The sequence below is a fragment of the Triturus cristatus genome, chromosome 7, assembly GCF_964204655.1.
Source record: "Triturus cristatus chromosome 7, aTriCri1.1, whole genome shotgun sequence".
Lineage (NCBI taxonomy): Eukaryota > Metazoa > Chordata > Amphibia > Caudata > Salamandridae > Triturus > Triturus cristatus.
In genome coordinates this window covers 3,115,767-3,140,711 of record NC_140590.1, presented here as the reverse complement: position 1 = coordinate 3,140,711, position 24,945 = coordinate 3,115,767, and the positions used below count along the sequence as shown (strand labels likewise).

General features: G+C 42.5%; 1 protein-coding gene across 3 annotated transcripts in view; it reads left to right on the top strand.

Annotated features, from left to right (window-relative positions):
• The window catches only part of LOC146808665 (von Willebrand factor A domain-containing protein 7-like), a 455,939-nt gene that overhangs the window by 268,751 nt on the left and 162,243 nt on the right, over nt 1-24,945 (top strand). For all 3 annotated transcript variants that reach the window (XM_085615458.1, XM_085615459.1, XM_085615460.1), the window contains exons 11-13: nt 6,644-6,776; nt 19,151-19,318; nt 23,552-23,644. In XM_085615458.1, coding sequence (XP_085471584.1) covers nt 6,644-6,776; nt 19,151-19,318; nt 23,552-23,644 — 394 coding nt within the window. The remainder of the gene's footprint in view (nt 1-6,643; nt 6,777-19,150; nt 19,319-23,551; nt 23,645-24,945) is intronic.

The window sequence follows — 24,945 nt, the reverse complement described above, 5'->3', positions numbered from 1 at the left end:
ACTTCAGTTTTGGTCTTAGGTCTAACTGAGACTAGACTTTTGGTCTCAGTTAAACTTAAGACCAAAACATAATTTAAACTGAGACAAAAGTCTAACTTTACTACTTGTAAATGCCCTTTGTGAAAACCAAAAGTCGCAAAGTTAGGCTTGTGTTAAATATGCGCGGGGGCACACGGCCCCCCGACAGCCCCGGAGACCGCCACCCCTGGGGCACTAAAAATTTAAATACGGGGTTCCATTACGGACCCCTGAGCCCCGGGGACCCCCATCTCCCCAGGGCTTTGTAATGGTAGAGAGGAGGACCGCTTGGCCCCCATCCTGGAACCCTCCATGGCCCTGGGGACCGCCACCCCCCAGGGCCGGCTCCTGCAGTGTCCCGGGGTGCCCACCCCCGAGACACTGCTGTTTGTTATGGCAGGGCAGGGCAGGACTAGCCGTGCGGCTCCCGCCCTGTCATAGCAAACACTGGTTTGGATTTTATAACCGAGAGCAGGTTTCCTGCTCTCGCTTCTAAAATCCAAAGCAGATTGCTTATTGCTTTTCAACAAGGGGTGAGAGCTGCATGTCAGCAGCTCCCCGTGTGGAAAAGCAATGCCGGCTCCTGCAGGAGGCGGGGAGCCGGCGGGACCGTGGGGGCCTTGGGGCTCTCCCCAAGGTCCCCAACGGAGCAGGCAGGCCCTGGGTGATGGGGTCCCAGGGGCCAGAAGTGGCCCAAGAGTGGGGGGCCACGTGGCCCCCCTCCCCAATATAGATATATATTTTTTAAATATTAAAATGAGGCAGAGCTGCCCCATTCCCATAATTTTTTTTTAACAATAGAGGTTAGGCCCTGGGGGATGGGGTCCCCAGGGCCCCAAAAGTGTGAAAAGAAGGGGGCCACTCAGACCCCTTCTGAAGAAACAAAAAGCCGGCATCTTGCCGGCTGCCCCGCCCCCTCCCTCCTTGTATATAACCCCAACTCTGACTATTCATTAGAGTTATATAATGATTGTGTAAATATGTACTTCATGTCCAACACTTAATTCTACTAAAAAAGTATCCAGACCAGTTCATAGGTGGACATACAGTTCCTCGCTTTGGTTCAACCCAAACGGAGTAAAAGTTCGGAAGTTTAGGATTTAACTCGATTCCCTCTGTTGTAGTTTCTTCTCACGTTTGCCTCTTCTCTCACTGTTTGGTACTGTTTAAATTGTGTAAAAATTTAGCAACTTCCAGTTTCCCTCGTGGTTGGACTCCATATGTTTTGATGGTATACGTCAATCTTAAGTTAGCATCTGTGGAGTTTAGGATTTCAAAGTACTCCTGGAACTCTGTTGCCGTTCCATCCCATACGATTAGGAGGCCGTCTAGGTGCCGCAGCCACATTGCAGTTTTGTTTGCATGTTTGTCATTGTTCGGGTGCCAGGCCACCTGTTGTTCCCACCATCCCATTACCAGACACGCATATCCAGGGCTGAAGGAAAACCCCATGGTGCATCCTATTATTTGCTTGTAGATCTCCTCACCGAACATGAAGACATTTTGAGTCAGGCACATCTCAATCATGTCTAAGAGCATTTTGGTTGTGTTGGCTATATTGTATATTCCTTTCCTATAGGAAAAAAAACACATGCTAGTATTCCTATATTGTTTTTGATTGTTCGTATATAGGGATATTACATCCACTGTGATGAGCATGTAGGATTCTTAACAACAACAACACCAAATAATGGAGGGTCCAAGGGACGTATTTTAAAGACCAGCAGAGAGGGTGTCCCCTATTGACAACGTATTATAACACATATCCTCGCTGGGTCTAAACTCACAAAGTGTGTATGGGGTAGCAAATTAAGAAAGGTATTGACTCACAATGAAGGAGAAAAATCCCTTAAGGACGATTCCCCTCACTCACCAGAGGTGACATGCTTCATCATTTGGGAATCTCCTCTCAGTGGAAAGACTTAGTTCCACCGAGGGCTACAGCCCCCTCACTATGAGGGAGGAGCTCAGGGATGTTTTTGAAGTTGAAGCTGCTAACCTCTCAGGGATGCTAAAGTCCCGTGGCAAGTGAGGTAAAATGCAAAAACAAGCAGCGCAAATAATAACAAATGTGATTTAAAACTACCTAGTGAGCAACAAATTGAACTAGCTTTATTGGTTTACTCCCACTGGCAGGTATAAAAAGCAGTGCAACAGCAGTATGGGAATTAAACTGCTGGTTGTGAACAAAAGGTCAACATGTTTCAGCCCTTCTGATCAAAAAAGTATCTGGGCTTTCGTCAGGATCACAAAGATATACAAAGCTGCTGCTGAAGTGAAAAACCATAAAGGTGCAGCATAACACAATATTATTGTGATACTGAACCATCCTCCATTGTATCCATCAGTGATACTGGAAATACCTAAAAAACAGAAATTAGGCATAAGTCAAGTCAATACCCCATAATAAGCAAACAGAAACACACAAATATTTTTAATAAAAGGGCCTCATTACTTGTCCCTTACTTCAACAAATTCAAAAGCTGGAAAATAACTCACCCAATTGTTTGGATATTATGAGCCTCACCTCAACCTGGCAACAGCTCAGGGAAAGGGGCCCCGCTCTACAAAAAAAAGTATATAACTCTGTGTCATGTATCCATTTCAACACAAAGATTACTACAAAACGACATAAAGAAACACTAACTGCTCACATGCTCAAAATAAAACACAGAAGTAGACTAGAAAGAGACAAAAAACATTTTAAAATTACTACTACAGTCTAACGATTCGTGTAGCTTATTTTGGAGAAGCATGTCATGTCTCAGTTCTCATTGCAATCTAATCTGCCCCAGACACTGTTACACCAATGGGCAGATAGAGTTATTAGTCAACCGTCATATAGTGACCCTCCAAAGTCTAAAGTGCCAGAATTTGCTACCCTATACACACTTTGTGAGTTTAGACCCAGCGAGGATACATGTAGGATTCTTGCCAAGATATTTCCTGGAGGTGCCGCAGAAGGTCGGGTTGTCCTTAATATAGGAGTTTAGATTTAGCACAAATGGCATTAGAAGGAAATCAATATAATTAGCTATGGGCTCAAGCAGTGATCCCTTTGCCGAAACGATGAGAGCCATTCCATGATTTTCTTATCCAGGGCATCTTTGAAGATCATTGTTGGATTGCTTTCCAATTTTCGATAGTATTCGTGATCTTTCAATTGAAAATGCGCTTCTGTTTCAAAATTTGTTGTGTTCCAGATGAAAATATTGCCGCCCTTGTCGGCCATTTTTATAGTGATATTTTGGTGTTCTGTCAAGTTTTTTAGGGCCATTCTTTCTTGTTTTGTCAAATTATCTCAATATTTTGCTTTTTTGAGTTTGTAGATGTCTTGGATTGCGGCTTCCTGAAAAATGTCAAATTTATTACCTGGTGCTAATTGAGGGTAGAACCGTGATGTGAGTTTTTTTTGCCACTCAGTCCTGCTCCCATTTGGGGACATGCCGTATCCACAGTGATGTTGTCTTGTTTGTTTTTTACATCCAAATTAATTAGAGTTAACAAGGCATTCATGTCTGTTGTTGTTGGGCTTTGTATAGTTCGCCATTTCCTTGCTTTCTTGGAACATTTTTGCTAACTTGATTTTTCATACGTACTTATAGATAACTATTCTTGTTTGGGCTGTATCCATTTGTTGTGTTGGGCAGAAATGAATGCCTTGTTTAAGTAAAGGTGTTTCAGAGTCTGATATATTCCGTTTGGATAGATTGACCACTGTCCGTTCTTCCATTTCATTTTGAAGGGGTTTTTCTGACACATACTCCTTGTCGTGGTTCCAATTTTTTCAGTTGAGCCACTTTCTCTTCTTTCCTCTCCTTGTTATTTTCTGGATTCCCACTGGCGTCCTCTACCCCTTCCTCTTTGACTTATTGTGTGTTTCGGTTTTGTTCCCATTGTCTTTGTTGGAGAACCAACCTCATACCCCCTAAAAAAGTATGTTTCGCTTGGTCCACAGTTGTTTCCTGACCCCCCTCGCTAGCGTCTGTTGACGTTAATGATGAGATACTGCTTGAGATTTGAGCTGCATTATCCATTCTGTCTTGTTGTTTGAATGTATCAAACTTCCTGGCGTATGTGAAGATTCGCCCTTGGGTGTATTCTTCTTTGTCCCGCTATATAAAGAAAGACCGATAGAGCAGTATAAATGAACTATATTAATCTGTGGTGATTGATAGTTAAGATCCCACCAATGTGATACAGCTATAGCTACTAGGACAAATTACATATTAGACATATTACACATAGGCGAAACATAATTGCACTAATTAAGTAAAATGATATAATGTGAATTGCATAGCCATGTGGAACCAAATTATGTCTATAATTAGAAACTGGACATGAAACACTTGTGATATTGCATCTAACCTGTTCAGTAAAAATATAGAAACAGTCTATCATTAGTGTGATGTTAAAATACCAAACATTATACTGTAAAAACTTCATCTCCCATAAGGCCGCATTGAGGCCTGAAAGGGGAGTGGTATAAAAGGATGACACGTAAAACTGGCCACCAACTGTGAGCAAGGCCGTTCAGGCCAAAACACGTCGGTAAGACAGACTGGCTCTGTGTGAAGAATAAAATCAATTGATAAGATTCCTGAGTGCAGCGCACCTCCTTGTTGTTAAATCCAAGGCCATTGGTTCGGCCTCATGTTTGCACCGTCCACTATGTGAGTGATGGCCTTTTTTAGTGCTGTGGCCAGTACGGAAGCCCGATTGGAATAGGTCGAGAAGCTGAAATTGTTCAATGTGTTTGCGTAGTTGTTCATGAACATATTTCTCTTGCAGTTTTGCCAGGGTGGGTATGTTTGTGATTGTCCAGTAGTTGTTCAGGTCAACGGGGTCAGCCGTGGGTTTTTTGAGAATAGGGAGCCCTAGGCCAACCTTCGGGCAGTCCGGGATCTCACCTTGAAGAAGTGAGGCGTTGATGATCTTGGACCAGAGCGGTGTTAGTGATCCTATCATTTCTTTAAAGAAGTTGGGGGGAGGGGGTCATTGAAGTGGTTTGAGGGTTTAAGGGTCGAGAGAATATTGAGGATGGTAATGTCATTGAGGGGAGTGAATTGAATCCATGGAGCATTGTTTTTGAGGGAGAGACAATGAGGCGAGGTCTGGGATGTGGAGACAGAGGAGTAAAGAGAGGGCGAAAGATTGAGTGCAGTAGACCTTAGATCTGCTTCGATTTTGTTTGTCTTATCAAGGAAGAATTCAGAAACCGCTTTGCAGTTTGGTTGCAGGCGAGAGAGGTGCTGAGATTAGATGGAGGTGTTGTTGGATTGAGCTTTAATCAGCTCAAAAAGACGTTTCGGGCAATTTTTAGCTTTGTCCAGTTGGTATTTGAAGAAGTTGGCTTTCTCTGATCTAATGAGTTTGTTATATCTGCATCTTTTGAATCTTAGTGTTTTTAGAAGACCCGAGGAGGGAGTGGATCTCCAGGTGCGTTCCGCTAGTCTTAGGCTGCGTCTGTCCGCATTTAGTCCAACCAGGATTTGGAGTCTTTTATGGGAATTCTTTTTAGCTGAAGGGGGGCTGTGGCATTCAAGGCAGAAAGCATGGTGTTGGTATAGTGTTCAGTGAGATTGTGAACGTCGTACATGTTTGCAGGCGGTGGAAGGGAAGAATTGCAGCGCTCTATCAGCTCATTAACGCTTGTGTTATGGAGAGATCTTTTCCAGTGCTTGAGTTTTAGTGGTTGAGCGCTTTTGTGGTTCCAACTTTCAAGAATCAGGAAGTTGATATAGTGGTGGTCAGACCAGTCACATGGGAGAATGGATTTGAGATGGATGGAGTTGGGGTTGGAGATGATTATATCCATTGTTGAGCCTAAGTTGTGTGTGGGACTGTCAGAGAATTGGGTCAGAGAGAGGGTGGTTAGGAAGTGTTTGAAGGTTGTAACCGCCTGATCATGAGGGTAATTCCAGTGGAGATTGAAGTCCCCAAGGAAGATCTGAGGGCAGTGTCAGCCCAGGTTGGAGGAGACGGTTTCCATACTTTGTTCAATTAGAGGTAGGTTATCACCTGGGGGGTGGTAGAAGATGTGAAGGCTGCATAAGAGTCTATGTGTGCTAGTGATATCGATGCATAGGGTATTCACAGGATGAGAATGCACCCACTCACTCACCAGTATAGCCACTCACACATCCAGTCATACAGACATATAGTAATTGGAGGGGGGCTCGGTTGATAAATAGAGACTGCCTGTTTTCTAGTTTTTCTCGTTCTTCCACCTCTTTGTCTCCAGGTTGATGGTGTCCTGGCTGTCGTGCCGAGAGACACTGATGATGGTGAGCTGCTCACCCAGAAAAACAGAGGTGCTTCGATAGATGATGCAATTAAATACGTGTTTAAAAATGCCTAATTTTAATAAATCTCATCCTATGCAGTCAGGATGTCAGAGGTCTAAAGCTTCCTTGAAAATTACCTCTTGCACATAAGGCAAATAACTAATGTTGCTTCAAACAAGTGTCTTCCCTCGGAGGAAAATGGGAGCTTGGATCCTTCTTTGATTACATTCATTCATCACATTTTTGACTAATATTAATCTTTCATCTTTTGTGTAGATTCTAAAAACTATCTTTTCAATCGTGGTCCACATTTGATCTTTCTCCTCCTCTTCCAACAGGTCACTTTACTTCAAGTGAGAAAGTCACCACCGACCACTCAACAGAACTTTACCATCAACATTGACAGCACAGTCAGTAACGTGTCTCTGTACATTACCGGAAAACCTACATTCTCTCTGTTCAATCCAGCGGGTAGGTGGCCACCACCAGACTTCATGAAAACATTTAAGAAAAAGAGAATGGTGCAAGTGCGGCTGGGAAAATGAGTGTGTGACAGGAGAGACATGAGGGAGGGGCCGAAAACATAAAATGGATAGCACTGAACTGGGGCAAGACACAAAAGAGGTGGGACGTGAACTCTGACAATGCGATGGTGGGTGCAAGGTAGGGCGCTTGAAAAGATCAAGAGACAGAGATAACGAAATAGGACCTCGTACCAGCTCCCCCACGACCGTGTCCTGTCCAGCTTGCCCACAGTTTCCCTCCGCTGCCTTTGGTTTGTGCCTCTGCTGCTTCGCTTTTGCTCATTTTTTGCCTTGCTCCTGCTCTATTTTTGCTAGCTTTCTGCCCTCTATTCTTGCCTTCCTCTGCTCATTTTCTGCTCATTTTCCACCCCTTCTCTGCCTTTTCTGCTCATTTTCTGCTCCTTCTCTTCCTTTTCTACTTGTTTTCCGGTCCTTTTTCTCTTTTCTGCTCCTTTTTTGTCCCCTAGTTTGCCTTGTCCTGCTCATTCTTCCCTCTTCCCGCTGTATTCCTTCTCCTGCGTTTCCTGCCTCCCGAAACCCAGTGCCTTGCCCTCCACCCTTGACTTACTTAATGGAGGCAGCAGCGCGACTCCAGGGAGCAGGTCCTCGTACCTGCTCCCCTTGCTACAGTCTCCTGTCCAACTTGCCCACAACTTCTCGCTGCTACCTGGCTGGTGGTTTATGCCTCCCTGCTTAGCGTTTGCTTGTTTTTCTGCCTTGCTCCTGCTCCTTTCTGCTCACTTTCTGCCCTCTATTCTTGCCTTCATCTGCTCATTTTCTGGGAGGAAAGAGTTGTTCTGTTGAAACCAGCAAAACCTCAAAACATGCCAGCTGGTACACCCCAGAGCTCAGAACCATCAAGTGTAACTGCTATCAACACAAAAAACAATGGCGCACCTCAAGGAACCCCTCCGACAGAGCCACTCATAAAGCAGACCTCAGCAACTACCACCTAAACATCAAGGAAGACAAGAAAGCAGCCACCAACAGTGCACATTGATACAACAGTCAAACAGACAAAGTAACTTTTCCAAATCTTCAAGGAATTCTCCAAGTCGACAACCACAGAGAACACCATCCACCCCTCCAAAAACTCTATGACTCCCTCTTGGAATACTTCCACACCAAGATCGCCTCCATCTACAACAATTTCAACCCCCAACCCATGGCTTTCAATCTCAACAGCCTTAACCAACCAATGCACACCAGGAATATTATCACCACCTGGTCCCCTCTCACCACTTAGACCACCACAGCCTTTATGTCTTCTATCCACTCCAGGGCTCATCGACCCCTACACCCACCGACTCGTCACCTTCGGAACCATCCCAATCAGCACTGAACTTACCAATATCATCAACACTTCCATATGCACATCAGCCTTCCCGGATAGATAGAAACACGCAGCGGTCAGACCCCTACCAAAGAAACCCTTCACGACCCCAGCGTTCTCAAAATTATCGACCGATTTCCCTGCTCCCCTACCTGGCCCAAGTACTCTAGAAAGCCACCAACCAACATGTCACCTGGAACAAAACCACATACTGCATGCCTCACAATCAGGATTCTGTGCCATCCACAGCACTGAAACCTCACTGATCGCTGCTGCAGAAACATCAGAGCCCTCCTCGACCGCAGAGAGATTGTGGTCCTGATCCTCCTCAACCTCTCGCTACGTTCAACACCATCTCCCACCACACCCTTGTTGACAGACTCTACAACTTTGGCATACAGCAAAATGCCCTCAAGCAGATCACCTCTTTACTTACAGGTCACACACAGAGCACCTGGCTACATCCCTTCACCTTCTAACCTAATGGCCATCATATGCAGCGTACCCCAAGGATCTTCTCTCAGCGCCACCCTGTTCAACACCTACATGAGCCCCCTCGCAGATGTCATCAGAGCTCATGGACTCAACATATTCTCCTATGCTGATGACACTCAACTAATCCTCTAGCTCACAGAGGACCCATACAATGCCAAAACCAACTTCTGTGATGCTAAGACCAACATAGCCAACTGGATGAGAGAGAGGTGCCTCAAACTCAACTCTGACAAGACAGAAGTACTGAGCTTTGTGAAGAGCACCTCCATCTGGGACCACAGCTGACTGCCCACTTTGGACTTCCTATAGACCTTGTATGCAACCTTGGTATTGTCCTCGACAGTGACCTGACCATGAAACGACAAGTCAACACAGTCACCTCCTCCTGCTTCCACACCTTTTCATTCTCCGCAGAATCTTCATATGGATCCCAGTCAACACCAGAAAAACCATCTACTAGGCCCTCTTCACTAGCCGCCTCTACTATGACAATGCTCTCTACAGAGGCATCTCCTCACAAGTCCTCAAAAGACTCCAGACTATACAGAATGCGGCAGCCAGACTGATCCTGGACCTCCCCAAATGGAACCACATCACCTCCCATCTCTGAAACATCCATTGGCTCCCCATCCAGAAGATCCTCATGCACACCAACAAAGCTCTACACGATCGAGGACCATCCTACACCAATCATCAACTGAACTTCCACCTACCAACAAGACACCTGCGATCCTCCTCTCTTGCCCTCGTGCACACACCCCGTATCCGTCAAGGCTGCAGCAGGAGTCGCTCCATCTCCTACATCGCCACCAAGACCAGGAACGGCCTGCCCCTCCATCTTCGAGCAGCACCATTCCTGGCGAACTTCAGAAACAAACTCAAGACCTAGCTTTTCAATGAGACTTGAAACCCTCAGTACTCCGATATTCCTAGGGGTGACAATCGTGCACTATACAAATGTTTCTTGATTAATTGAAATTGAAATTGAGATAGAGATATAGAGACAGAGATAGAGATGGAGACAGAGACAGAGATGGAGGCAGAGACAGAAATAGAGACAGAGACAAAGATAGAGATGAGAAAAATTAGAGATAGAGATAGAGTTAGAGATGGAGACAGAGACAGGGATAAAAAGTCAGAAACAGAGAGAAATAGCAATAGAGATAGGTTGAGATAACTTTTCATATAGATACAGACAGTGAGATAGATTGACATAGATAGAGATAGATGCTGACAGCGGCACAGAGATAGAGACAGGGGAAGGTGGAGTTAGAGCTGGAGACTTAAGTCTAAGTTTGGTATTTAATTCTGTTTCCTACTTTTTGGTATTCACAAAGGTAAGTTACTTTTATACTTTAGTCTAAGTTTAATACTTTTTGGTATTCACAAAGGAAACTTACTAATAGTAACTTTACTACTAGTAAACTTACTAGTAGTGAGGTCACTACTAGTATAATTACTAGTAGTAAAGTTACTAGTAGTAACCTACCTTTGTGAAGACCAAAAAGTAGCACACTTAGACTTGAGTCTAAGTTTACTACTTAATTCTGTTTACTACTCTTTGGTATTCACAAAGGTAAGTTACTTTAGTCTTAAATCGATGTTTACTACTTTTTGGTATTCACAAAGTTTAGTTAGTAATAAGAACTTTACTACTAGTAAACAAACTAAAGGTAGAATTACTAATAGTAATGTTACTAGTAGTAACTTTCCTTTGTGATTACTAAAAAGTAGAAGACTTAGACCTGAGTCTACGTTTACCTTTGTGAATCGGCCCTGTGTAAATAGCTGAGCTGTGCTTGCGGCTGTGACAACAGACCAAAAACACAGGGAATCCTTACAAAAGATTCTTGAGTGAAGCCTTTTTAGAGTATAATACATATCTTGAATATGTTTGAAATGACGGTTCTTAAGCCATGAATCACTGAGAATGGTATGCCCTAGAATTCTGTGCTGAGATATTTCATTTTCAGTTATAGTTACGCTTAGTCTGCTTGTCCATCTCTTTTTGAAGTGCTGAGACTATCTGGCAGTCCCTACACCACTGAATGAATTCCCCGGTCAGTAATGCCTTTGGGAGGTGATGAAACAAGCATCATGCAGCTGCTCCACTTGTAGAGTTCGTGCACTGGGGCACAAGATAAACATTGAGGACGAGACTGATTATGCCAGAGAGGTATCCCTAGTAAGCCTTGGAATCTGAAACGTTTGAGTGATTGACAACCAAATAAGTTCCTAGTCCTCTGAAGTCTTTAAATTAGTTCTTTTAAAATATGACGGATCAAACAAACCAGTGAAAGAAGAGAGACAACAATGTGGTCCAGGAGAGGTTGAGGGGTATTGGCGAGTCCTAACAAATGTGAAAATCTAGCCAAAAATGCACGTGTCATCAAACACCAAGTCCACAAGGGTAATAAGTCAGAATATTGAGGAAACAAATTTGAACTACACAATATCGAGTGACAAATATTGTGGAATGGAAATATTGAGTGCGAGAATATGGTTATCAAGACTACCGATTTGAAGGTAAGTAATTTTCATGTAAAAAATGTAGAAGTATTTAATATCATTTATAAAAATATATTTGTTTAAAATATTTTTTTTAATTATTATGTGTTTTAGTATATATTTCAAATGTATATGACATTATTTTTTTATTTAATTATTGTTATGTAGTTTACTGTATTAGTCACATTTTTAGTACTCACGAAATTTTATTTAATCAAATGTTGTGTTTTTTAGCTCTGTAGTGGGTTGTGGGTTTATAGCGGTATAGGGTGGGAAGTAATTTAATTATAATAAATGAATGATTATTTTTTAATTAATATTATTTTGTGGTTTTTAGTTCTGTAGCAGGATGTGGGTTTATAGGGGTAAAGGGTGGAACGTTATTTAATTATAAAGAGTAATGATTATTTTGTAATTAATATTATTTATTTCATTTTTGCTAATTGTGTTAATAATTTTTTGTATGTTAATATTTTTTGCGGGTTGTGGTGTTTATAGTGGTAAAGTGCGAGAAGTAATTTATTTTTAGTTATTTATTAATCAGTTTTTAATTAATACTAATCATTTAACTGATAATTAATTATGTTAATTGTGTATTTATTTTTTTAGGTGTGGATTGTGGAGTTATAGGGGTAAAGGGTGGGAAGTCATTTATTTTAATGAATTTATCTTTAGATTTTCATAAACAATATTTGTTTAATTGATAAATAATTATGTTAATTTGCAAGTAGTTTTTCTTTTTAATTTAGATGTGGTTTGTTGGTTTTGTAGGGGTATGGGTTGGGAAGTGAATACACTTTACATTTTTATTAAATATATTTCTATTTTGTATACAAAATATGTTTTCATTTATTCACTGTTTTAAAATTATTTTAATGTTGTTTAGGATGTTGTACAAATTTTTTTGCGCCAACTGGAGTGGGAGTAGTACATTTTACCCCTCCGCTATCCAACACTTTCCCTACTGTTGCACTCTGTGGAGTTGGAATAGTAATTTTTACCCCTACGCTATCCAACACTTTCCCTAATGTTGCACTCTCTGGAGTAGGAATAGTAATTTTTACCCCTACGCTATCCAACACTTTCCCTAATGTTGCACTCTCTGGAGTAGGAATAGTAATTTTTACCCCTACGCTATCCAACGCTTTCCCTACTGTTGCACTCTCTGGAGTTGGAATAGTAATTTTTACCCCTACGCTATCCACACACTTTCCCTACTGTTGCACTCTCTGGAGTGGGAATAGTAATTTTTACCCCTACGCTATCCACACACTTTCCCTACAGTTGCACTGACTGGAGTGGGAATCTTTTTTTTTTTTTGTTGTTGTTAATTATAATATTTATTGTTGTGTTAGTTGTACTAGGAATAGTAAATTGTTGTGTTTTCCAATGTTATATTTTAACTAATTTTATATTTTTCTGTGATGTAAAGTATTTTTTTATTGTTGTTTTGTGTTAGGTGGGAGTACTTATTTTTATCTTTATTTAGTATAAACATGTTTTTTATTAAATATAGTGAGAAATGTATATGTATTTATTTTAATGTTTAATCGTTTATTTTATGTTGTAATTTAGAAAATTATGTGTTTGATTTATTATGAATGAATGAATGATGATATTTATAGAGCACCACATTCACTCTGGGGAGCTTCTTGACGCTGTCGGAAAAACTGGGTGGGGCTGTGGTGAGGAATTAGAAGGACCATCCGGTGGGAGGGTCAGATCAGTGATAGCACTAACCGGTCTGGGGCCGCAAAGATGCAGGTTTTTAGGAGTTTCTTGAACAAGGGTTCAGGCTGAGCCAGTCTCAGGTGGGTGGGCAAGGCATGCCATGCTTTTGTTCCCAGGACTGCCATTGACTTTCCTCCTCTAGATGAGAGGTGGAAGGCGGGGGGTGACAGGAGACTTTCAGAGGATGATCGCAGAAGCCTTCGGGTAATATATGGTTTGATTCTAGTTCCTAGGTACGTGGGTCCTGAGTCATTGAGGGTTCTGAAAATCAATGCTAGGTTTTTGAAGAGAATCCTTTTTCGTATGGGCAGCCAGTGGAGGGTTCTGAGTGCTGCTGCGGCCGAGGGCCTCCTGGGTAATCTTAATACCAGCTGGGCTGCCGCGTTCTGGACTGTCTGGAGTCTTTTCAGCACTACTTTATTTGCTCCTGGATACAGGCTGTTGCAGTAATCCAAGCGAGACAGAATTAGGGCGACTGCCACTGATTTTCTGGCTGTCAAAGGAAGCAAGTCAAAAAACTCTTTTAGTGTTTTTATCGTGTGGAAGCACATGCCCGCTACTGAGAGCGCTGGCTGGTGGAAGATTAGTGTATGATTGAATCGAATGCTTAGGTTTCTTACAGAGTCTATTGTGATAGGGGGTGGTGCTGTATCGGTCGGCCACCATTGTTTGGGCATGAAGACGTTGGATTTACAAAGCAGCATAATCTCTGTTTTTTGGCTGTTGCATTTGTGGCGGTTTGCTTTCATCCAGTCCATGACTGCTGAAAGGCAGTTATGGAATTTTTCTTCAACTGTTGTGGAATTTTTGTCAAGAGTGAGAATTAGCTGAGTGTCATCTGCATATGAGATGGGCTCGATGTCAAAAAATGTAATCAGGTTGAAAAACGGTCTCATTTAAAGATTGAGATTAAAGATTAAAATATTATATCATAATAAAATATTCAAAAATTTCAATTTTTTAATTTTTTAATTATATGTGTTTATTTTTTTATTTTAAATTAAACTGGTTTTCTTTTAAATATTTTGTTTTTGGTATATTTAAATACCTATACATATATTTGTGATAATATTATATAGGATTTTTAAAATTATATTATTTAAAACATTAATTTATTTATATATGTATGTTCATTTATATGTGTGTGTGTGAGTGTACACATTTTTAAAAGTAAGTTTATTTCTTGTTTGTTAAAATATACATTTAAATATATTTAATTTTTAATATATGTTTACTTTAAATAATATATATTTGAAAAAATCGATATTACAACTATATTATTGTAAACAATATTTTTTCCTGATATTTTTGCACTTAGCTTTTTAAGTATAGGCAGTCAATATTTTTGTATTCTACATCTTCTTCCTCTATGTTCTGTAAGAGAATCTTCATAAAGATATTGCTTCATTCGTCCTGGCGCTGTATGACACCATATTTCATCAAGCCTCTGTTTTGTCATACAAAACACCATAGCTAAAAAAAAATGGTTCTAAATTATTCTTTTAAGATTGTCTTCAGGCCAGTTTTTCTGTGATTATTCTTCATTTTTTGCAAAGATGAACCTAATCTGGACGCAAACACTTCTACTGTTGTCTAATGTTATTACTCTATTCAAATCTCTTTTAGTAAGACCTCGTCCTGAAAGTGAACTTTTCTGATTTGCTTAAGTAATGTAACACTGGTCTTAAAATCATTTAGGGGCTAATTACGATGCGGTCAGAGAATCCTTTCCAGCTGCATCGTAATATGCTGGTCGTACTCCTTTCCGATCGCCTTATTACGATGGAGTCTGTCGGAAATGAATCCGACCGATCATTCTGGCTGGCTTCCTCGGTCAGTCGGAATGCAGACAGTAATCCCAAAGGCAGTTCTTTCTGCTCTAGGGATTACAATGTCGGGTTTCGGCAGTCTTTCCATGACGGCCTTTCCGACACAGAAAGGCTGTCGGAGCTCACATTTGGGGGCCACCCTGCAGGGTCCCCTTCGGTGCACGGCCTCCTATTGGAGGCGGTAGGGCCACCTATGGTGCCCCCTTGTTGATTCCTGCCACGGGGTGCAGGGATGAACTGCATCTCCCATTTTACAATGGGATCATGCATTCCAGCTGGTTTATGGCCGGAATGCATGCTCCCATTGTAAAATGTAGGAATGAGACCGAGCAGTGTTCGGTCACATCATAATCGGTTGATCGGAACCTCTGACCAGGTGTCAATCGGTTTCATGACCAAGATGATGTCTGGCGGAGGGAACTCCGTGGACATTGTGATCAGCCCCTCGATGTTTAAAGACTTTATTGAGGCCTGATTCTGATCTTGGTGGGAAGGGTCCCGCTGCTGAAATGGCGTCACCGTCCTCGTCCGATTTTGCGTTGCAGCGCGCGCAATTTAATTTGTTTTATTTATTTATTTATATACACAACTCCATTTAGCGGCATTCCGGAGTTTACTACCTCCCACCCTGCCCCTCCCCCGCCACGACCCATCACCCCGCAGCACTCCCTCTAGGAGCCGCCACTGCTTGGGACCGCAGCCACAGCGGGATGGCGGGCAGACCGCAAAGATTTAATCTATATAACATGGCGTGTCAATACATCATAACAAAACATCATCATAGAAAAGAAACAGAGTATTAAAGAATATAGTATAAGTTTAAATGTACGCATACAATCTGAAGAAGAAACTAACATTTCAATATAATTGAATGATTGGTTTTAAAATTTTAATTGGAGAAAAGGGATAAGAAAGAGAGCTGAAAGTTGCAACGGAAGACATTGTTATGTTTAAAAGTGTCAAACGCACTACAGAAGCACCAGAAATGAACGGTGATCCATGGGCTGTGCCTAGCGCGTGGTGAGGGATACTTATAGCTGCTAGGAAAAGCAATCAAAAGGTCAATTAGTCTGCTCTTCGTGATAGTATGGAACTACTCACCCAAAAAAACATACAGAAAATATGCAATGAAGAAGAAAAATTAGAATACAAAAATTAATTATTTCCAAACTTCCACTCTAGAAATATTAAAATGAGGATTTATGAAAAGCATATGTAACAAATTACTTTCTGATGAGTTATATTGTCAACATAATTTTACGATAGAGCTAAAGAGCATGGTGCAATTATTAGACTATTGTAAATAAAAAGAAAGTTTGGATAATATCGACAGTGAAGGAAGTCTTATAAATGTTTCACCTTGTCTCATTCATAGTTTAATAGATCATAAACATTAAAGGGGCCGATTCACAGAGTTAAAATCCTAAACGTCCTACTTTTGGTATTCACAGAAGGCATTTAGTAGTAGTAAAGTTGGGACTCCTAACTTTACTGCTACTAAATGACTTTTGTGAATACCGAAAGTCGTGAAGTTAGGATTTTGTCTCAGTTTAGTAGTAGAAAAATTAGGAGTCCTAACTTTACTACTACTAAATGCCTTCTGTGAATACCAAAAGTAGTAAGTTTAGGATTTTATCTCAGATTAGTTCTGTGAATCAGCCCCAGAGTATGTTCCCTTACTACGCTGTAGTCCATTCCTTGTGGTATGTTTAATACACGTATAATTTAGAGGCTTTCAGGAAACTTCTTACTACGTGAAATAAATCTACACACTCAACATCATCCTGAAATTCATTATCAGAGTCTGAAGTTGTTGCAGACATTTCACAGAGTTTAGAATGACTTGAAGATGGGTTGACCAAATTGATTCTGCGTGTTGGAAAACAAAGATGCATTCAGCTGAAACAAGAGTTGAGGGACCCATTTTAGCCCCTTCTGTCTCCATGACTTACAAACAATTGTCCTGCTATTTATTTAAATTTTCTTATTGACCCAAACTGATGATTTTATTTAAAAAAGTATCACTTAAAGAAGTATTTTGAAAACTGAAAGCAGATAACAGCCTGTCTGTATTCTTAAGGATCACTTAAGACATCATAGAAGGTATTTGCGAGGTCAGTAAAAACATCAAAATATAAAGGCAAAATGCTTTCACGAAGCAGTTGAACCTTCGTATTCAGAACAAGTTCTCATCTCGAAATAGAATAGATTAACATAATTGATTGAGTCAGAAATATATAAGCAATGCGAAGAAAGTTGTGTCACGTGGCCGGTGGGGGCATTGTCGCCATCACTAATTTAGCATGAGCCCTTCAGCAATTATTCAGCTTTGCACGCATCAATAGCTGCTTTTATTTTGCAACAACTCTGTTTATACCTTTTACATGGGAACTGTCCGCTGTGTTCATTCTCTGCCGGTTCCTGGAGTTTTGTCTGAACATCGTGAGCAAGGTCGATAAACGATGCTCCTTGTTGCTCTGTTCTGGCCAGGCCCTAGCACGTAGACACAACATACCAATGCAGCTGGCGGGAGACTAGCATGTTGATGTTACGGGAATGCACATATGGGGAACACATACTTGGCGAGGGACCTTTCCAGGGAGAGAAGCCATGCGGTTCCTGTGGTGCAGATATACCATCTAGGCACTAAGGTATGGGGTCTGCTGACAAAACCCAGAGATCTTCTGTTATATAATAATACCAATGCCTAGCAGGGGAGGGAGGTCAGGCTGAAGTGTCTTCTCTCCATTGTCTTTTCATTATGACATCTCCCTGCATGATATATGGCCTTGTTGCTATGCTGACTGTATTTGTACTTAGCATATTTCTGCTTGTTGTGGCAGGTATACTGCATTATAGAGCATGATAGTTCAAATAAATATTCTAAACTATTTTGTGTCTCTTTCACACTTTATTGTGGACAAAAACAAGAGTGTGAGCGAAAGCGTTTTGCCTCGTTACCGCGATTCCTGGGAGAGTCTTGCGTGTTGTGTTCTGGGTTGTCTAATCACTTGTTTCTCTGTGAGTGGGTAGGAGAGCGAGTGAGACACAATAGCTAGTCGGTCCTGGGCTTGTGGGCACTAAGGTGGTGGGAAGGCTTAGCCCCTGTACACCGAGGTCCCATAATCCTGCGCATAGTTGTGTTAGCAGAATACCTGAAACATGGGGCCCAACGTTTGATCTAGTTCTTATTCACGAGGCACCTGAGTAGCGCTTGTGCTTGTCCATAATACCCTCTCATCATTTACGGACACATGCGTGGTGTGCGGGTTTCACCTCTTATGTTAGAGTTTTATAGGTTTTTCAAGCTTAAAGGTTAAAAGCTTTGTCGTTCTCTTCTGAACCCAATTTTGCGCTACCATTTCTCTGGTTTCTTCTATACTGTTTTGGCAATGGCAGTAGCTATTGGGGCATAAAATCAAAAACAACTTCCGTTCTAGTCATGTGGCTGCTAATTTTGCACAGGGGTTTGTCTCCCATCTTCAGCACTTACCCAAAAATCATATGATTCTTGAGAATTTGTTTTTTTTACTACTGTACATATGTGTAATGTAAATACATTAAAACATCTGTACAGGGTGCTGTTCATTTATGTGCTAAGTCTCACCACCATAACCTCCTTGCATCGCAGGTTCTCCAGTGTACCCTGCAGAGACCTTTCATTTCTAGGTTCAGCCGCTCTCGTTTGAGATACTCAGGTTTCTGTAATATAAACACCCAAGTAGAGACCTATGTAATCACTGTTGAGACTATTCTGTTTCATGTCGGATCTGTCTATTTCTTTATTAAAGTCTGTGATGCAAATATTTGTAAAGGCTCTTTCCCTAGGGGACTTGTCATCTATTTCTCTCGGGGGGAGCATTCTGGCGAGTCCTTTAGTAAGAGAGAGAGCAGTGAAAGTGTGAATTGTTTTACTTTTTAATGATATTATTTAATGATATACAGGTTTCTATGGTTAGGTTTGGTGTTTGCAAACATATTGGGGCCGATTCACAGAACTAATCTGAGATAAAATCCTAAACTTCCTACTTTTGGTATTCACAGAAGGCATTTAGAAGTAGTAAAGTTAGGACTCCTAACTTTACTACTACTAAACTAAGACAAAATCCTAACTTTACGACTTTCGGAATTCACAAAAGGCATTTAGTAATAGTAAAGTTAGGAGTCCTAACTTTACTACTACTAAATGCCTTATGTGAATACCAAAATTAGTAAGTTTAGTATTTTGTCTCAGTTTAGTAATAGTAAAGTTAGGAGTCCTAACTTTACTGCTTCTAAATGCCTTCTGTGAATACCAAAAGTAGGAAGTTTAGGATTCTATCTCAAATTAGTTCTGTGAATCGGCCCCATTGCCATTTTATCTCCTAGTCCCAAGACTGCATAACATAAACTTTTACATTTGCGTTTTGATGTTATCGTTGCCAGGTGTGTCATACACTGGAGCGCCGCCCGGTGGAGTGGCCGTCCCATCCCCCATTGCAAGCTCCAAGATGGCCGGAAGCTTGGAGCGGGTCATCTTGACACCACCTGTCCTGCCTGGGGTATGGATGCTGCAGTTGACGTCATCTGCTGAGTTCACTGTTCGAGCCACAGGTACCCGCTGCAGCCGACAGGCATTTTTATATGTTGGTACTCACATCCTGTGATGAGATTGGAGGCAGCTATAGCTTGGAGGACGGGATTGAAACAGCTGTCTGTTTACAGTGCTGTCCCACAGTCCCACAGATTGTAGACGGCAATTGCACAAGTAGGTATCCCACATTTTCAAGGCAACCCTCTACTTCTGAATCCTGTCTAGCCCATGTCATTGTGAAGACATTCTTGTACTGCTGTTGCTGCATATGTGGGCATCTCTCCCACAGTTTGAGGACTCCTCAGGACCGCTGTCCTTGCTAGCATATGTGACTGTATCTCCCACAGCTTGAGGTCACCTCAGCATTAGATAAAAAGAAGACAGCACTACAGACAGATGAGAGTGGTATCAATACAGACTGGACGGACAGGTATAGCACACAAACAGAATGGATTTATACAGTGTTAAAGACACAGTAGACAGATATCACATTACATAAAAGAGAACAGGTACAGCATTACAGACTCATGGGATAGGTGCGGCACTATAAACAGATGGGGCACGTACAGCATTACAGAAACAAGAGACAGGATCAGCACTGTAGCCATAGGTCCTAGGTAAAGCCTTGACGCTTCAGGGAAAAGGCGCAGCTTAATACACACCGGAGAAAGGTACAGCTATATAAATAAAGGATGCAAGTAAAGCATTACAGACAGACATAGGGAGATAGGTACAACATAACAGAAACAGGTATAGCATTACAGATTGAGTAGATTGAAGCTGCATCACAGGAGATAGGTAAAGAAGTAAGGGCATAGGAAACAGGTGCAGAATCACAGGAAACAGGTGCAGAATCACAGGAGACAGGTGCAGAATCACAGGAGACAGGTGCAGAATCACAGGAAACAGGTGCAGAATCACAGGAAACAGGTGCAGAATCACAGGAGACAGGTGCAGAATCACAGGAGACAGGTGCATTATCACTGGAGACAGGTGCAGAAACACAGGAGACAGGCGAAGCAGTACAGATACAGGAAAAGGTACAGAATCACAGGAGAAAGGTGAAGCAGTACAGATATGTGGTCATCTCCCACAGTTTGAGGGCACCTCAGGAATGCTGCCCATGCTAGCATATGTGGATGTATCTTCCACAGTTTGACGAGTTACAGGTCTGCTGCCCCTGATAACATATGTGAGCATTTCTCCCACAGTTTGAGTCACCCACAGTGGTAGAGTTGCAACAGTTACCAGTCCTGCTGCCAATTGTACATACGTGTAGCCAGTGGTATCCACACCCTTGGATTGCAGTTTCACCTACTTGTCTCCCTTCTCATTCCTACAGCACCCCGTAGCACACATGGTCTCCTGCTCTTGAACTCCTCACATTAAATCTGCCTCACCTGGGGTCAAGAGTAGGAGGGTATTTTGATCACACTGTGAAAGCTCTTTTCTGTTCGTGTAAAGCTGTACACGTCCCATCTGGCTGTACTGTTGCACCTGCCCCCTCTGTCTGGAAAGCTGTATCTGCTCCCTCTGTCTGTTTGTAATATCTGAAGCCGCGCTGGTGCGGGATGAGAGTCCTCTTGATAGCGCCTGGTTATCTCAAATGAAAGCACTATTGAGGTCATGGCATCCTCCTCTTGCTTACTTCAATGTCCTGGTAATGTCTCCATATCTTGTGTGAAAGCCTGGCAAATCTTTGAAAATTCTATAGCTGTCTCGGGCGTCTGCCCAGCTTGACCTGCTGTGACTGTGTGCCAATCCAGTGTGTCTGCAATACTGTACATGTGTCGCCTGTCTCCTGTGATTCTGTACCTTTCTCCTGTATCTGTATTGATTAGCCTGTCTCCCGTGAATCTGTACCTTTCTCCTGTATCTGTAATGCTTCACCTGTCTCTTGTGATTCTGTACCTTTCTCCTGTATCTGTACTGCTTTGCCTTTCTTCTGTGATTCTGTACCTTTTCCTGCATCTGTACTGCTTCACCGGCCTCCTGTGATTCTGTACCTTTTCCTGTATCTGTACTGCTTCTCCTGTCTCCTGTGATTTTGTACCTTTCCCTGTATCTGTACTGCTTCTCATGTCTCCCGTGAATCTGTACCTTTCTCCTGTATCTGTACTGCTTCACCTGTCTCTTGTGATTCTGTACCTTTCTCCTGTATCTGTACTGCTTCACCGGTCTCCTGTGATTCTGTTCCTTTTCCTGCATCAGTACTGCTTCACCTGTCTCCTGTGATTCTCGACCTTTCCCTGTATCTGTACTGCTTCACATGTCTCCCGTGAATCTGTACCTTTCTCCTGTATCTGTACTGCTTCACCTGTCTCTTGTAATTCTGTACCTTTCTCCTGTATCTGTACTGCTTCACCGGTCTCCTGTGATTCTGTTCCTTTTCCTGCATCTGTACTGCTTCACCTGTCTCCTGTGATTCTCTACCTTTTCCTGTATCTGTACTGCTTCTCCTTTCTCCTGTAATTCTGTTCCTTTTTCTGCATCTGTACTGCTTCACATGTCTCCTGTGATTCTGTACCTTTTCCTAATCCTGTCTCTTGTTTCTGTAATGCTGTACGTGCCCCATCTGTTTATAGTGCCGCACCTATCCCATGAGTCTGTAATGCTGTACCTGTTCTCTTTTATGTAATGTGATATCTGTCTACTGTGTCTTTAACACTGTATAAATCCCTTCTGTCTGTGTGCTATACCTGTCCCTTCAGTCTGTATTGATACCATTCTCATCTGTCTGCAGTGTTGTCTTCTTTTTATCTAATGCTGTACATGTCCCCAGTGTCTGTAAAGCTGTACGCGTACCTTGAGTCTGTAAAGCTGTACACGTCCCTTGAGTCTGTAATGCTGCACGCGTCCCTTGAGTCTGTAAAGCTGTACGCGTCCCTTGAGTCTGTAATGCTGTACGCGTCCCTTGAGTCTGTAATGCTGTACGCGTCCCTTGAGTCTGTAAAGCTGTACACGTCCCTTGAGTCTGTAATGCTGTACGCGTCCCTTGAGTCTGTAAAGCTGTACGCGTCCCTTGAGTCTGTAATGCTGTACGCATCCCTTGAGTCTGTAAAGCTGTACACGTCCCTTGAGTCTGTAATGCTGTACGCATCCCTTGAGTCTGTAAAGCTGTACGCGTCCCTTCAGTCTGTAAAGCTGTACGCGTCCCTTCAGTCTGTAAAGCTGTACGCGTCCCTTGAGTCTGTAATGCTGTACGCGTCCCTTGAGTCTGTAAAGCTGTACGCGTCCCTTGAGTCTGTAAAGCTGTACGCGTCCCTTGAGTCTGTAATGCTGTACGCGTCCCTTGAGTCTGTAATGCTGTACGCATCCCTTGAGTCTGTAAAGCTGTACGCGTCCCTTGAGTCTGTAATGCTGTACGCGTCCCTTGAGTCTGTAAAGCTGTACACGTCCCTTGAGTCTGTAATGCTGTACGCGTCCCTTGAGTCTGTAAAGCTGTACGCGTCCCTTCAGTCTGTAAAGCTGTACGCGTCCCTTGAGTCTGTAATGCTGTACGCGTCCCTTGAGTCTGTAATGCTGTACGCGTCCCTTCAGTCTGTAATGCTGTACTGGCCACCTCTGTCTGTAATGTTGTACATGTCTACGGTGTCTGTTCTGCTATACCCATCCCATTTATGTGTAAAGCCGTCTTGGTCCCCTGTGTCTTTAGTGATGCACCTGTCCCCTTTATCTGTAATGCTTTGCCAGCCTCCTCGGTTTGCAATGTTTTACGTTCTCCTCTGTGTGTAATGCGGTACCTTTCTCCTTGCTGTATCTGCACCCTGTGTCTATGATGCTGCTGCTGTCCCATGGACCCCTTACTGCTCTTGCTCCCTGTGTATATAATACAGCTGCACCCATCCCCTCAGTCTGCAAAGCTGTACACGTCCCATCCGGCTGTACTGTTGTACCTGCCCCCTCTGTCTGGAAAGCTGTATCTGCTCCCTGTGTTTGTATGTAAAACTATACCTGTCCCCACTGTGTGAAATGCTGTAACTGTCCCTCTGTCTGTAAAGCTGCATCTGTCCCCTCTGTCTGTAATGCAGCACCTGCCCTCTCTGTCTGTAATGCAGCACCTGCCCCCTCTAACTATAAAACTGTACCTATCCTCTCAGTCTGTAATGCTGTTTCTACCCTTTGTCTGTAATGCTGTAACTTCCCCCTTTCTCTGTGATGCTTATCTGTCTCTTGTGCCTGTTACACCAGCATCTCTCCTATCAAATGCTCATTGACACTAATCTGTGTCCTCTCATATCCCTGTCTCATAGGGGACAGTCTTGTGGATCTAACATATGACTTTGTGGAAGAGGTGGGAGGCACACACCCTGGCCTCATGAAGATTTCAGGCCGTCCTCGAGCAGGTAAGGCCATCGATGTGTAAGAGAGCTAATAGAGCATGCCGATCGTGGAAGAGAACAAAGAGAGTGAATCTATTGAGTAAGAGAGCTAATAGAGCATGCCCATCGCGGAATAGAACAAAGAGAGTGCATCCATTAAGTAAGACAGCTAAGAGAGCATGCCGATCGCGGAAGAGAACAAAGAGAGTGCATCCATTGAGTTAGAGAGCATGCCCATCGTGGGAGAGAACAAAGAGAGTGTATCCAATGTGTAAGAGAGCTGAGAGAGCATGCCCATCGCGGAAGAGAACAAAGAGAGTGTATCCAATGTGTAAAAGAGCATGACCATCGTGGAAGAGAATAAAGAGAGTGTATCCAATGTGTAAAAGAGCATGACCATCGTGGAAGAGAATAAAGAGAGTGTATCCATTGAGTAAGAGAGCATGCCCATCGTGGAAGAGAACAAAGAGAGTGTATCCAATGTGTAAAAGAGCATGACCATCGTGGAAGAGAACAAAGAGAGTGTATCCAATGTGTAAAAGAGCATGACCATCGTGGAAGAGAATAAAGAGAGTGTATCCATTGAGTAAGAGAGCATGCCCATCGTGGAAGAGAACAAAGAGAGTGTATCCAATGTGTAAGAGAGCATGCCGATCGTGGAAGAGAACAAAGAGAGTGTATCCAATGTGTAAGAGAGCATGCCCATCGTGGAAGAGAAAAAAGAGAGTGAATCCATTGAGTAAGAGAGCTAATAGAGCATGCCCATCGCGGAATAGAACAAAGAGAGTGCATCCATTAAGTAAGACAGCTAAGAGAGCATGCCGATCGCGGAAGAGAACAAAGAGAGTGTATCCAATGTGTAAGAGAGCATGCCGATCGTGGAAGAGAACAAAGAGAGTGTATCCAATGTGTAAGAGCGCATGCCCATCGTGGAAGAGAACAAAGAGAGTGTATCCAATGTGTAAGAGAGCATGCCGATCGTGGAAGAGAACAAAGAGAGTGTATCCAATGTGTAAGAGAGCATGCCCATCGTGGAAGAGAACAAAGAGAGGGTATCCAATGTGTAAGAGAGCATGCCGATCATGGAAGAGAACAAAGAGAGTGTATTTATTGACTAAGAGAGCATGCCGATCGTGGAAGAGGACAAAGAGAGTGTATCTATTGACTAAGAGAGCATGCCCGTCGTGGAAGAGAAGAAAGAGAGTGTATCGATTGAGTAAGAGAGCATGCCCATCATGGAAGAGAACAAAGAGAGTCTATCCATTCAGTAAGAGAGCATGCTCATCGTGGAAGAGAACTAAGATATTGTATCCAATATGTAAGGG